The sequence below is a fragment of the Dromaius novaehollandiae genome, chromosome 27 (assembly GCF_036370855.1).
Source record: "Dromaius novaehollandiae isolate bDroNov1 chromosome 27, bDroNov1.hap1, whole genome shotgun sequence".
Classification (NCBI taxonomy): Eukaryota; Metazoa; Chordata; class Aves; order Casuariiformes; family Dromaiidae; genus Dromaius; species Dromaius novaehollandiae.
The window spans coordinates 6597380-6610378 of NC_088124.1; the positions used below are offsets into that span (position 1 = coordinate 6597380).

Genomic DNA, 12999 nt, shown 5'->3' on the forward strand with positions numbered 1-12999 from the left:
CACTCTGTCAATTTTGTCTATTTAGACTGTATTTTCTTACGTATCAGCACCACACAATCTGGGTCCCCGGGCACAACCATAAGAGGCTTGGTACTAGATTCCCAAATAGCCTCAACTTACAAGTATTACAATGTTTAGGTTTTAGGTTGTGTTTCAAAGACATAGGAATTGCCTGCAAGAAATTAGGTCTGGTTTGTGATCTCAGATTTCCTCCCTGTGCTGAGCTGGTTTGGAACCTGTCTTTGGCTCTTAGAATAGGTCTTTTTTTTTTCATTTAACTTTAATTTTCCCAGTTGTCTCTTAAGCCTGAAGTGACAAACGCACTTTTCATTGACAAATGAGCATAATTAACTCGCCTTGCCTGTGTGAAAATCTCTTATTAGGATTTCCTGACCAAGTACTGGGCCTTTTACAATGGCTTAATCTTGTCTCCATAATTACCACTTTCCTTCATTTTCCTGAATAGCCTGTCATATCGTTTCTAGGAAATGGAAAGAGGAAAATAAGAACATACTGCATTAAGAAATGCACTGCCCTTCTTTGGAGGATCCCACACATGGGATGGCAAGATGAAGCCATCTAACAAGTGGTTTTCATGCTCTGATGCCTCAGTGACATAAGGATCCTGCACCACTGTGCTGCCCAGCAGGGGCACTGTCTCCCGTTGCCAACGGCATCCTCAGCTGTTGCAGTGCAAAGCCCTCACAGCTCATCTCCCTGCTTCCCTCCGGGCCAGCAGCTCCACCCAGGACTGTTCTCAGAGCTGGGGGGGAAAGGGGGGAAAGAAGGGGGGAAAGGGGGGAAAGAAGGGGGGAAAGGGGAGGGAGAGCACATGCGTGCATAGAGAAATCGCCCCCTCATACCTATCTCAGAGCTGTGAGAGCAGCACATAGAGCACCTGAAGTCTAAAGCAGCTATCCTCACAGTGTCTGAGAGCATCATTAGCCTGATATGTAAGCCAAGGCACAGAGACACTAAGTATCTACCCAAGGACACGCAGGACATGTGGCCAGCAGGTAATTGCAACCTCTGCCCAGCTACCTGCAGCACGCAGCACGGGACTGCAGTGTCCTAGAGCAAGACCCCAGCCCCAGGAGTGCCACGCAGCCAGGGCTCAGCAGTACCTGGTTGCACTGGGTGCTGAGTGAGTGGCGAGGGTCGCAGCCACAAGGCTGGCAGCCCTGGCCACTGGCGATCTTCCAGTGGTCAGCGGCGCACTGGTCACAGTTGGATCCCACCACGTTGGGCAGGCAGAAGCACCTCCCCGTCTCATCATCGCAGGGCATGTCCTGGCGGGATCCCAGCAGGTTGCAGGTGCATCCTGAAACAGGAAGGGTTTAGTCTTGTTAAAACTGGGTGCTGAGCACCAGCCTGTCTTCCCATAAGTCAGATCCACAGAAGCACCTTACTGCTGCTCAGACACGTGCCCTTCTTTCTCTCCATTCATGCTAGAGCTTGGCACGAAGGAGCTGTGCCCCTGCTTTAACACCAAGGTGTCCACCCAAGCATTGCAGTGGGACTTGGGACTCTGCAGCCCTAGGAGGCCTCTACTCCCCTCCAGCCCCAGCTGGCGCAGGCAATGCTAACCTGAGCCATGGCTGCCCTCTGCTGCCGTGCAGCCACACTCAGCCCCGCACAGCACTGCCTTCGGCAGACTCTGATGGCTTCACAAGCCCTCTGTGTGTCAGGGGAGGCACTCAGAAAGGGGGATACAGCCCTACACATGCACTCAGCTCCAGTTTTCCCATGACTTTTGCCAAACTCATACCTGAGACAGACTACAGCCCCAAGCAAGGAGGTTTATAAGCCCTTGCCCATCAGGATGCCCATCTCATTTGGAAACCCCAGATCAATGCTGGCTGGGAACCAGGTCCCTTTCAGAGTTACTAAAGATGCTGTGTGCAAAGGCTAGATGTGAGCCAGCTCCGCAGCAGCAGTAGCTCTTTCAGGGCCTACTCACTGCGGCATCCCTGGGGGTTGGCGTTGGCCAGCTGGGTGAATCCCGGCTTGCAGAGGTGACAGCGCTCCCCCTGCACGTTTTCCTTGCAGACACAGTGTCCAGTGAAAGGGTCACAAATGGAGCCTGGCACAGTGCCATCCGGATCGCATTCACAGGCTGGAAACGTGCAATAAACAGCATCGATTAGGAGTCTGAGAAGTCAGCAGGAGTTTCAGGAGAAGATATTACACAGGGATAACCACACACTTACGCAGACAGGCTTCAGAATGGGCAAAATCTTGCCGCTGGTTGTGAAAATAGTTAGTTTTGCACCGCTCACAGTTTCTCCCTTCTGTATTGTGCTGGCAGTTGTCACACACACCTCCACTCTCCCCACCACTGGCTTGATAAACATCTGGGTCAAAATGGCAGGAGTCGGAGTGACCATTGCAGTTGCATCCTAAAAAGAAAGAAAGAAAGCCTATCTAATGCTGCGACTGTGCAAAAATCTCCCAGCAGCTGGAGGCTCTGCCACATTATCACTAGATGGTGCCCTCGTCACCTGCATTGCATATTAGCACCCATAAACCACAACAGCGTGAAACTTGCACCAGCCAGCCATTTTTAGAGGAGTGGTATCTTGATCCATTTTGTGAGCCTGGGGGCATCAGCCCTATTGCAGTTCCACCAAACCAGTATCAGTGTAATCATTTCAGGAATAGGTTTTGCAAAGACAGTTCATATTAACATCTAGTGCCCAGCAGCATCCAAGTAAAAGGACTCAGAATTTGCTCCCTCCCCTATCGTTCATGAATGAGCAGAAGTTAGAAAGGTCTAAGGAAGAAGAAAGAGGGAAAAGCAGTTGGATGTACTCTGGCATTCGTGGGGATTGTCATCCTCTGCAGGTCGCCAAGGCTGGTCATTGTAGAGGCCTGCACAACGATTGCAGTTCGGCCCTGCGGTGTTGTGCTGACACACACAATGTCCATGAACCTGGAATAGAGACAAAATATTACCCACTACTTATGGATGTTCTCCTAATTTCACAGTCTTTTTCCTTTTGATTTCTTTCTGATACACATATCCTCTGGCACACTTCTGCTTCTGGCTCACCTGCCCGTTCCCAAGCACTGCAAAGATGAAGGCAGAAAAGTCAAGTTTTCTTACGCTCAGACAGCAAGAACCGTAGCAATAGAGACAAGGTGCTCCTTAGCCCACTGTGACAACGAATTCCCATCACTTCTACAATGTACTTGAGGACAAACATACCTGAGGCTAAGAGGACAAACATAAGCTGCAGACAAGGAAATCCCACAAGAGCAAGCCACCTGCATCGGCAAATCCTTTTTGGATATGAAGGAGCCTGCTAGAAACTTCAGTGTCTTCCAGCCAGGCCAAATGACCCAGTGATGGCAGGTGCAATTACACCCAGAGTACAAACTCCTACAGCCATAAACTTCTGTAACTCTTTGTAAAGCCCCTTAACTATCTTCATTACACAAAAAGTAGTTTTACGCTGCGGTAACATAGGCTGTCTCACAGCCATCACCCTACTGCTGCAGGCAAAATGGGGCAACATTTACCCTTGATTGATTCAAAGCAGCCTCTGGCCAGGGATAAGACTCTCTCGCATCAAATTGCTGGTCATCCTGTCCCAACTCCTGATCAGAATTCCCGGGGAAGCCGGAGGCCAGGGTATATGATGGGGCTAGGATTCAGGGATGGACTGATACCAAACAGTATCCATCTCTCAGCTTCTCCTTATGCCCCGGCACTCACCATGGCATGCTGATCTCCAGAAGGAGCACAGCGGTCGGCGTGTCCATTGCAGAAGCAGCTTCCCTGCACCTGCATTTCCGTCACAGCATAGAAAGTGCTGGGTGAGCGGTAACCCTGGTGCACAATGTGAGCAAGCTGAGTGAAGTTAATTCTCAGGTTGGTGAATTCTCCCAGATCTGTTAGGGACCGATAAGAGATGTGAGGAGGCAGCAGGAAGAGAGAGAGGCCAGAGAAGAACATCGCAATTAGCACTGAAGTTTAGGAACAAGAGACAGACAACAGCCTCAGCACAAAGCAGTAGTTGAACCATCAGTGAAGATGGAAAGCTGCTCCCGCATTCAAGATATTTGACATGACAGTCTGCAGCGTATCTGAGGAGCACCACAAAGGAAAGTTGTGTCACTGCTGTACCTGTGGTGTGCGCAGGGGACATCATACATCAGAGAGGTGCCAGGGCAGCCATAAAACATGCAGCTGAAAGCTTGCTTTGCAAAGAACTTGCTCCCTCAGAAGGGCTTACCAAGGCTCAGTGCCCTCTACCATATGTAGGCAAAACCATAAGGTGCGTCACCCTCCTCTCCCTTTCTCAGATACACAGGAGGCCATTTACTTACTGTTGACGATCTGGCTGTAAGAGGTAGAAATGGTAGATGCCAGGTCTCGGACAGTGAATTTAACCTTAGAAGGAAAAAATTAAGACAATTAAAATGCAGAAAGATAGGATTCTTTCCTTTCACAACCTAAGCAGTAAGATTGTGCCCTGAACCTGCCTCCTCTACAGAACTGTCACTTAACGCAGGAAAAAGGCCTCAGAATTGCTGAGGATTTAGCAGAAGACTGACATGAACCCTAGGTTGCCCACAAAGCAGTAAAGGCTTTCCTTTTGGAAGGAGGAAGAATCTTCCAGAGGACTCTCCTCAGCACTCTTGGATATCCACTGACTCACATCACTTGCTAGACATAATATTTGTAGATTTCCTGTGACACACACAACTCCCAGCACTTCCAAGCCACCACATCTTTCTGCAATGTAACTTAGGCGATCTGCCCCCTAATACGAGGTCCCATTGCAAGGAACGTACAAATGCTGGGGCTCCCTGCAACAAAATCCCATTAATCCTACCTTGCCCCCATGCAAAGGGTATCCATGCTGGGCATGCAGTGCTTGGCACTGTACGTCCTGCCAGCTCTCGGGGGAGCCCTGGGGGATCCGAGGAAAGGAGGCGGCGCAGTCAGAGGCTAGATACTGATAAACCTTCCAGGTCTTGCCAAAGTCAGTGGAGCGCTCAATCAGCATTGCAGCAGGGAGGAGCGACTGCAGTGGCAGGGAGGAAAGAAGAGGCATATCTATGATTAAGGCTTGCACCAAAGAGATTTTACAGCAGACAATCAGTAATATGGGAACCTACCACCCACTGGAGGCCAGCCTGCTCTCATCCTCCTAATAGCCCTAGGAAACAGCCATACAAATGGAAAAGAAGAGAGAAATGGAGGCATGATCCCTCGCCTGCTTATGTGGAGCCCAGCGAGAGCTTTGCATCTAGATTTCCACAACCTGCTAAGAGCCAGCAGGGCCCTTCCGCTATGTTTTGCAACCTCTTTGAAAGTTGGGAAGGTGCATACAAACCCTGAAGACAAGGATGACGCCACTGAGCAGGAATTTCTCATCCAGATCCAGCTGCAAAGAGACCCGATCCATGCCTGGAGACATAAAGAGGCAGTTTTCAGAGATGCACACCATTGACTTTAGAAAAATAAAACATTTAGCTGTCTGAGCCAAGCCATCTATTTCCCTCTTTCCTTCCAATCTACTGAATTCAACGCCTCTCTCCTTCCCTCAATGCCACTATTCCAATCATTTAAATCACCAAGTGTCTGTGAAAACATGAAGTTAGAAACTTGGAATTACCATCCCACAGGGAACGGCTTGTTCTGGTTCAAACCAGGAACTGAAGTTTCAAAATCCTCTTTGAAATATTTTTGGGAAAACAAAAGTTTCTGTTCAATCGTTTTCTGAACCTAAATGCAGCATCCAGGCACCTCTGACGCTGGGAACGCTTAAGGCTGATCCCAGGCAGTCAGGGGAAGCGAGGAAGGATTCCTGCTGCAGAACATGCAGGCCTGAAGGCTCAGAGACGTGAAAGCCCACAGTGTCCTGGAGGGATCCCAGGCTCGCCAGTACTCACTGTTCTGCGACTGCCACCAGCGCAGGTGCCCTTTGGAGGACAGCACGTTTTCCACACGGTGACTGTTGTGGGAGTGAGGCACCCGAGAGTCGCACCTGCAGCATTTCATGCTCCACTGAAAGGAAAAAGGCAAGTGGAAACAGCCATCAGCATATGGCCGAAGGGAAGCTGCCATAAACTCAGCTTTCATCCAGACAAGAGGCTCAAATTCAGCATGAACTTGTAGAAGAACAAATGAAATAAAGCTGTCTTATTAGACAGCTAAACAACTTAGGTCAATAAAATTAATGGTAATCAGAACTCAAGTGGTCCCCCTCATACCCCATTAAAAAGCTCATGGTTTTAAGGACTAAAAACTAAAACCAAAATTGTTTTGACTAAAACGTATTTTTTGGCCAATCATAAAAAATGCCTTTTTTTAAACCACTTCCCTGTTTTCTGCAATGGCAGTGCTTGACAAAAAGCTCTTTGCAGCTTTTCAGTACCAGTTTGCCTTTTCCACATAACTGAGTAGGGCTGTTTGTTTGCGCAAACAGAAAGGCCTTTCTCTAGCATTCAAAAACAGTAAACGTAGCTCAGCCCCTCTGCACTTTCCCCTCGGAGCAAAGCAGGAGCAAACGGCTCAGTGGGTGAAAAGTGAGCGGGTGGGGAGTTGAGCAGCTCAAAGTTCAGCTCTCCCTTAAGCAAGTAATTCAAGAAGCAAACAGAGATTTAGCATGGGGAAAGCAGAGACTGAAAGAAAAAAAAAAAAAAAAAAAAAAACAGGGTCCCCGAGGAGCAAACAAATATCCCAGTTTTGACTAACGAAGTAACGCTAAATGCCGTTACTTCCAGAAAGCTTTTGGGTGCATGTGGCACATGAGTAGGCTCAGAAACATGTAGAAAGCAGCAGAAAGTAGATTGAGTAAGAGACAAGGAGCAGTAAAGGTCCCAATTTTGATCAAAAGGAGTGCCAGCCACGAGGTGGGCAAACAGACTGGGTCAGGGCACCAGTGAAACAGGGAGGAAATACTTCAAGCGAGGAAAAGTAGGGGAAGGGAAGGTCTGAGAGGGATGTTAAGATGACTGCTGATGATAGGCACTGCGGCACTGTCACAGAATGACCGGTACCATCACAGACAGGACACAGAGAGGGCCCACCTGAAAGACTTATTACCTGCCCATGTTCAAAACGGAATAAATGCAACAGGCTACAGCGGTGATGGAGGAGTGGAGAGCTGATACATGAGAGAGGGGGAAAAACAACAACAACAACAAACAGCCAAAAAACATGCACTTGGCATGTTCGGACTAACAAAATGCAGATGAAGAGCAGATACTGCTCTCTGGAAATGTTCCTGGGGTTATGCACCAAGGAGAGCAAAGAGCTATATAAGCTATAGGACGACATTGCTCTAAAAGCAAATAAGATTAACGGGATGTAAATCATTTAGACTGAAAATCAGAGTTGTCAACCACCAGAGCTGCCTTCAAACCAAGTAGTGGGATATGCACTTTGAATAGTGCATATATCCAGCCATCCTGAGGCTGGATAAAATTCTGAAAGAATATAAATGCTGTTTGCTGCGATGGAAGGAGAGTGGCCTCAAAGGCTTGGTGGCATGCACAGGCTGACATGCTCAATGCAGAGGTGGCTCAGAAAGCTACCTTGAGAGGAAACCAGGTTTAACAGGAGAGAAGCAGCCAGAAGAGGGGAAAATTCAACACAGGTGTTAACCACTGACAGCGAGAAGGCAATACGAGATGCCCCAGCTGCGAGGGCTGGAGGTCTCCGGGGTGGCATGAGGCAACACCATAGGCATGGGGCACATCTGGGACACCAGCGACGAGACCAGCTTTCAGCATCAGGGCGGAGACATCAAGTGCCTGGAGCAAGTAACGAGAAGCACTTTACAGCTATGTCTGTGCTAAAATCTCCCCATCTGTTATTAAAACAAATGAGCAGATTCCAATTGAAACATTGAGTACGTTCCTGTGCATTTGTCGGGTTTAAGGAAAAATCCGTGTTCAGGAGCATGCTGTGCCGAGGCAGCAGGAGGTAGTTGCTATGGGGTGGTAGAATGGAGATTTCTGTTTTCCCTTTCTAACCGTGAAAAGGTTGAGTCACAGTTTACACATTTCTTTTTTCCTGAAACAGGATCATTTAAGTCAAGCAAGTTTCTTTTATTTCTACAAAAAGTACTGAGTTCCATAAGAACTCTTTTTTAACTTAAAGAAAAAATCAAGGGAAAACTCCGTCCGGAATTACCTTGTTGCTTCCACTTGCACAAAACCCAAATCGTACAAAGCGTAGGTTGGTTTGGAATGGAAAACAGAAATTGATACCATAATCATCTAACAGTAGATCCAGAGCTGTTTGATGGCTTTCCCAACTTGAGGTTGTGTTCATTCATCATTAGCAGATGGTGCTTTGCTGATGACAAGGAAGTTAAGCAGCCGTGAAGCTACAGCGCCTTAAGAGAGCTCTGAGCACAGACAGTGGTTTTGTTTTAGTTTCTAGCAAAATGTAGGACTGAGTCCCCTGCCAATGGACCTGGGAACCTTTCAGCAGAGTTAGATGGATATTGCAAAGAGATCCTCGGTTTAAACAGATCTGTTTCTATTACATTTGCACTCTTTATGCTGCATCTATAAACATCCCACAACAGGAGTTGACTAACTACGATATTTGTAACACAGAGAATATTGCTGAGAAAGCACCCAGAGAGACTCCAAAATACATAATCATGCAATTTCCCTGGGTCTACCAACTCCTCCTGGCTCTGCCAGTGTAGAACAGAAACAATACAATTTGGTCCAGTCAGAAGAATTCATTGCACATAATGACTACTAGTGGCAGATTGTTTGTCAGAAAGCTATGGGAATTATCCACAGAAATAATTTAGTGAACAATTCCCAATAACATTAAACTTCACAATTCTGACTATGATTAGAAAGGGGAAAAAGACAACTTTCTGCAAGGGAAAAGGAAGGTTAACCTCAGATAAATTATTTATTAGGAATTATTCATGCATATTTGTTAAGACCATTCACACAGCCATAGACAAAATATCTTCTAGCAGCTCAAATGCAATTAATGTTTTGGCAATGAAGCTTCAATCACTTTTAAAATGCAGTCCTAAGTAAAGATGAAACTATCTGCCTGAGACAGACCCTTCAAATTTATCCAAGAATCATCCTGGGAGCTCTGCTCAGTGTAAAAATCTTTTCTAGTTTATTGGTAAAGTTGCCCATTTAATCCTGTGGAGCTTCTGCAGTCTGCACCTGTTTGGATCACACCTGTCCCAAGTATCCCTTACTCAGGAAAAGATCTGCCTGTTAAGCCTGGCTCACACTTGCCTTGCTGAGGCCAACACAGAGTAACTCTGGGCGAGCTCCAGAGTGCGGCTTTCCTGCCAGGCAGACTGAGCATGTCTGCGCTTGGGGACAGAGAGGGGAAAAAATGCCACTTCCAGCGACAGACTTGCAAACTGAAATCTGAGCTGGGAAAGGGCTTACCTTTTTTTTTTTTTAAGCTATAATTAACACTGGAAACAAAATCCAAAATTCATTTCACATACTTTGAGCAAATTGTGAAACTCTATTGCACAAGAGAATTTGCTGTTACTGACTATGTGTCTCAAAGTTCCTTGGGACAGAGGGAATTGCCAAAATGACAATCTAACTGTGGGCTGAGGAGCGATTTACCAAGAAAACACCTTTCCCTGCTTTTCCCCCTCTTTTTTACCAGAATAGCAAATGATTCAGTAAATTCATCGGAGATGAGCTGGCCAGGAATAAACCAAGGCTGTGGGAGTACATGACAGAAATGGAAGTGAAGAGGTCAGAGTCTAAGCTGAGTCACCAACCCACGGGGCAGTCCTGGGCCCCAGTCCCCCCATACTTGGTCTTATCCAATGCTCTCCCAGGTGAGCATCGCCAAACACCGGCAGTCCAGCCCGTGTGCTACTGAGACATAAAGAATATGTATGCGCTCTAGGGGGTGCCTGGAGCGACCCTGCAAGATGTGGTGCTGAAAAGGCCTACAGGATCACAGAAGAAGCTGTAGGTCTGACAACAGCTCACTGCCCTTCTACATCTCAAAAATGCAAAGCTGCTCTTATAATCACCCAAAATACTGGTTACCAAAACTCTGAGATTAAAAGAAATTTTGTGCAAGCTGTTTGAAAAGTAGTTCACAAGACAGTCATTTTAGAGGAAAAGCTAGCATGTTGAGGAAAAAAGGATTTATTTTTTAGAAATAAATGGGGGGGATCTATTTAGAAGAACAACTAGCAATTGCAAATAAAAATGCACATACACTACATGTAAGAGCAAATCCAGACTGTGAACTAGAATGGGAAGTATGCACACAACATGCTTTCTGAGAGGAAGCAGTGTATCTGTCTGCAGGTAGCTGATACCTGGGAAGGACAACTATAAGCCATTGGGACACTTGCGCACTGTGTGTGCACACGTGTGAATGCACTCTCACCTAAGGCAAACAGAGCCCTGAGCCATGCAATTCTGCCTCAGTTCTGCTTCAGACCTTTGCGGCTCTCATTCTCTTATGACCTTGTAAAACCAGTTGCTCATTAACCTCCCATGCTTCCTCTCTCTCCACACATGCAGGGGCAGCAAACCTCAAAGAATTTTAAGCTGATGTACTCTGACCAAAGTATTTTAAGTAGCTCTAGCTGCCATTTTAACATGAGTAGAGAACCCTTGAAATAAAACCTGCTGGCATAGGTGCATAAACCAAAATAAACTGAAATTACTCATCAGCGAAAACGGGAAGCTGCTTCTCTGTAGCCTTGAAATGAAGACCTTTAACAGCTGTTGAGACCTTGGTGGTCTTGTATTAACCCAGTTTCATGTCAGCAAGAGGCACTGTGTCAGTCGGTTTCCTGGCATCCAGCCTCCCATACGGTAACCTTGTGTGGTCTTGCATGATAAATATTTATTGGGACAGTGATTACCATTCCAAGTTTATTTTGGAAAGATCTGGAAGACAGAAGGAATTTATAGATATGTATAGAGACAGAGTTATTCAAAAATAGGATGGGTGGCAAGAATAAGTTATCTTAGGAACAAGGGCACCTGTTAAAGTCAAGTTATGTAATTCTATTTCAGCCTGTTTTAATTGTTAGCACCAGCTGCATGGCACCACTATGCCAGGACAATGCAGTAGGTCTCATTTTGCCTGTAAAGTACTCCATACATGTTCAGTGGAAAACACCATAGAAATTACCAATGAATGTGTTGCCATCGCCAAGCTTCTAAGTGAGCAATTTTTATTTGCAAAGAGACCTCTCATTTGCATTTCAATTTTGCATCACGGAAATAAAACTTAGCCATAATGCCCAATTTCACATCCTTTCCTGGCCAGTCAGAAGTGACACAGTGAAGTCTGAGTTCTGAGGTTATGCCCAAAACACAAATACAGTGAACTGACCCTCAGTTTGGTTTTACTGGAGACCCCAAAACTCAGAGGTGACAAAGGAGATGGGGAAGAAGAATGAATAAGAAGAAAGACTGGATAAAAGTTTGTGCCTATTTAAAGAAACAGGCTGAAAAGGGAAGGACCCCACAACTAGATGCAGATCAGACCTGAGATCTTAAATGCTTGGCACACCCTTACAGAGGCAACGAGCAGTTAAACGATTTTCTTCTAACTTCAGCTTTGCTGAGCTTACTAGAAGCCAGACTGCTGTTTGCTGAGAGTCTGGCAAGACTTGTAGCAAATGACATCCGGACCTGAGCAGCCTTTGCTGTCACTGCTTTCAAAATATTCACAACACCTTGAACAAGAGAATGGTACTGAGCTGCATCTTTTCATCCTCTGGAAATAGCCAGAGCACAAAGCCATGGAGTAACCTGTAGTTGTACTCAGTGGCTGCTGTCTGTTCTTCGCCAGCATTTGCAACAGAGAGTTGAGTAACAAATAATTTAGATGAAACTCCCCCAGACTTAAGCATTGTCCCTAAACACAAGCAAGGCAGAGATTCAGAAAGAGTCATCTCGTGACCCACCCCATCTACGGATCGGCTCATTCTGCTGCTCCAACAGGAATGCGGTGTTCAGCACCGCTTAAACAAAGATTTGGCCTTGCCTGTTCTCAGTGGAAAATTACAGCCTTGCCCAGTTTTTGTCTAAGAACTCTGTTTCCTTCCTGTGATAAATATTCCAGTGAGATCCTGGCACTCACTGCTCTACGAGAGCGCTACACTGTTTGGAGCCAGTTGCGTTTGGGGCCTGATTTGTCAAGTGTAACCTAATTTAATATCACTACAGGACAGCAGTGATCAATTAAAAACTACGGTAGCATATTCCTTCAGGGAGTCTAACTATATCTACATGCTTTAGTCCATGTACCTTTCCTCCCTTCTCAAAGTGAACTCACAGCCAGAAAGCAGAGCTTTTTGCTGATTATCTGTGACTAAGAACCTAAGGACAAATTCCTTGAATAAACATGCATGTGGCCTTAGGGACAGTTGGAATCTTGCTGTTAGTAAGGTCAATAAATTGGAAGTCAGCAAATACATTCTAAATGACCAGAATCCAGGCTGAGCACAACCTCCAACGGCCAATGACATCTGTTGGACAAGCTTCCCAGCATACAGTGCACAGGTTTAAGGAGATGAAGTTCAATTCATTTCTCTTGCTTGAAAGTAAACATGTGGGTGACTGTTTTCCTCACCCAGTCTGTTCACTCATTATGTCCTCTCAGCAACACATTGTTTAAAATCTGCCAGAATGACAGTCTGGAGAAACCATACTGTATCATTTTATCTCCGCACAGTGCATACATTGCTGGAGTCCGGCTGCCTCTACAATTTGTCTATGAGAGGATGACATGATGTCTCAGAGCATATGTGGCAATTTGCAATTATGTGGCAGAAAGAGGATACAGAAAATGGAGGAGGAGAAAATATGCAGGGAAACTGCCTTTTTCTTCTATACAGCCTCTGCAGGTAGAGACATATCCCTGAAGGAAAGAACAGGATGTGCCTGAATGCAAGAATAACATGTAATAAGCACAGATCAGTAACTCACTGTTACTGTGTTACCTTCGACAGGTCAGGAATACAAATTATTTGGTATGAACCCTAAACG

At 46.1% G+C, this 12999-nt stretch overlaps 1 protein-coding gene across 7 annotated transcripts in view; it reads right to left on the reverse strand.

The window, feature by feature from the left end:
• The window catches only part of LAMB3 (laminin subunit beta 3), an 81955-nt gene that overhangs the window by 12412 nt on the left and 56544 nt on the right, over window positions 1-12999 (reverse strand). For all 7 annotated transcript variants that reach the window (XM_064498077.1, XM_064498079.1, XM_064498075.1 and 4 more), the window contains 9 exons: window positions 5905-6019; window positions 5346-5419; window positions 4842-5033; window positions 4333-4396; window positions 3719-3894; window positions 2812-2932; window positions 2211-2399; window positions 1961-2116; window positions 1125-1321 (listed from right to left, as the gene is read on the reverse strand). In XM_064498077.1, the coding sequence (XP_064354147.1) occupies window positions 1125-1321; window positions 1961-2116; window positions 2211-2399; window positions 2812-2932; window positions 3719-3894; window positions 4333-4396; window positions 4842-5033; window positions 5346-5419; window positions 5905-6019 (1284 nt within the window). The remainder of the gene's footprint in view (window positions 1-1124; window positions 1322-1960; window positions 2117-2210; window positions 2400-2811; window positions 2933-3718; window positions 3895-4332; window positions 4397-4841; window positions 5034-5345; window positions 5420-5904; window positions 6020-12999) is intronic.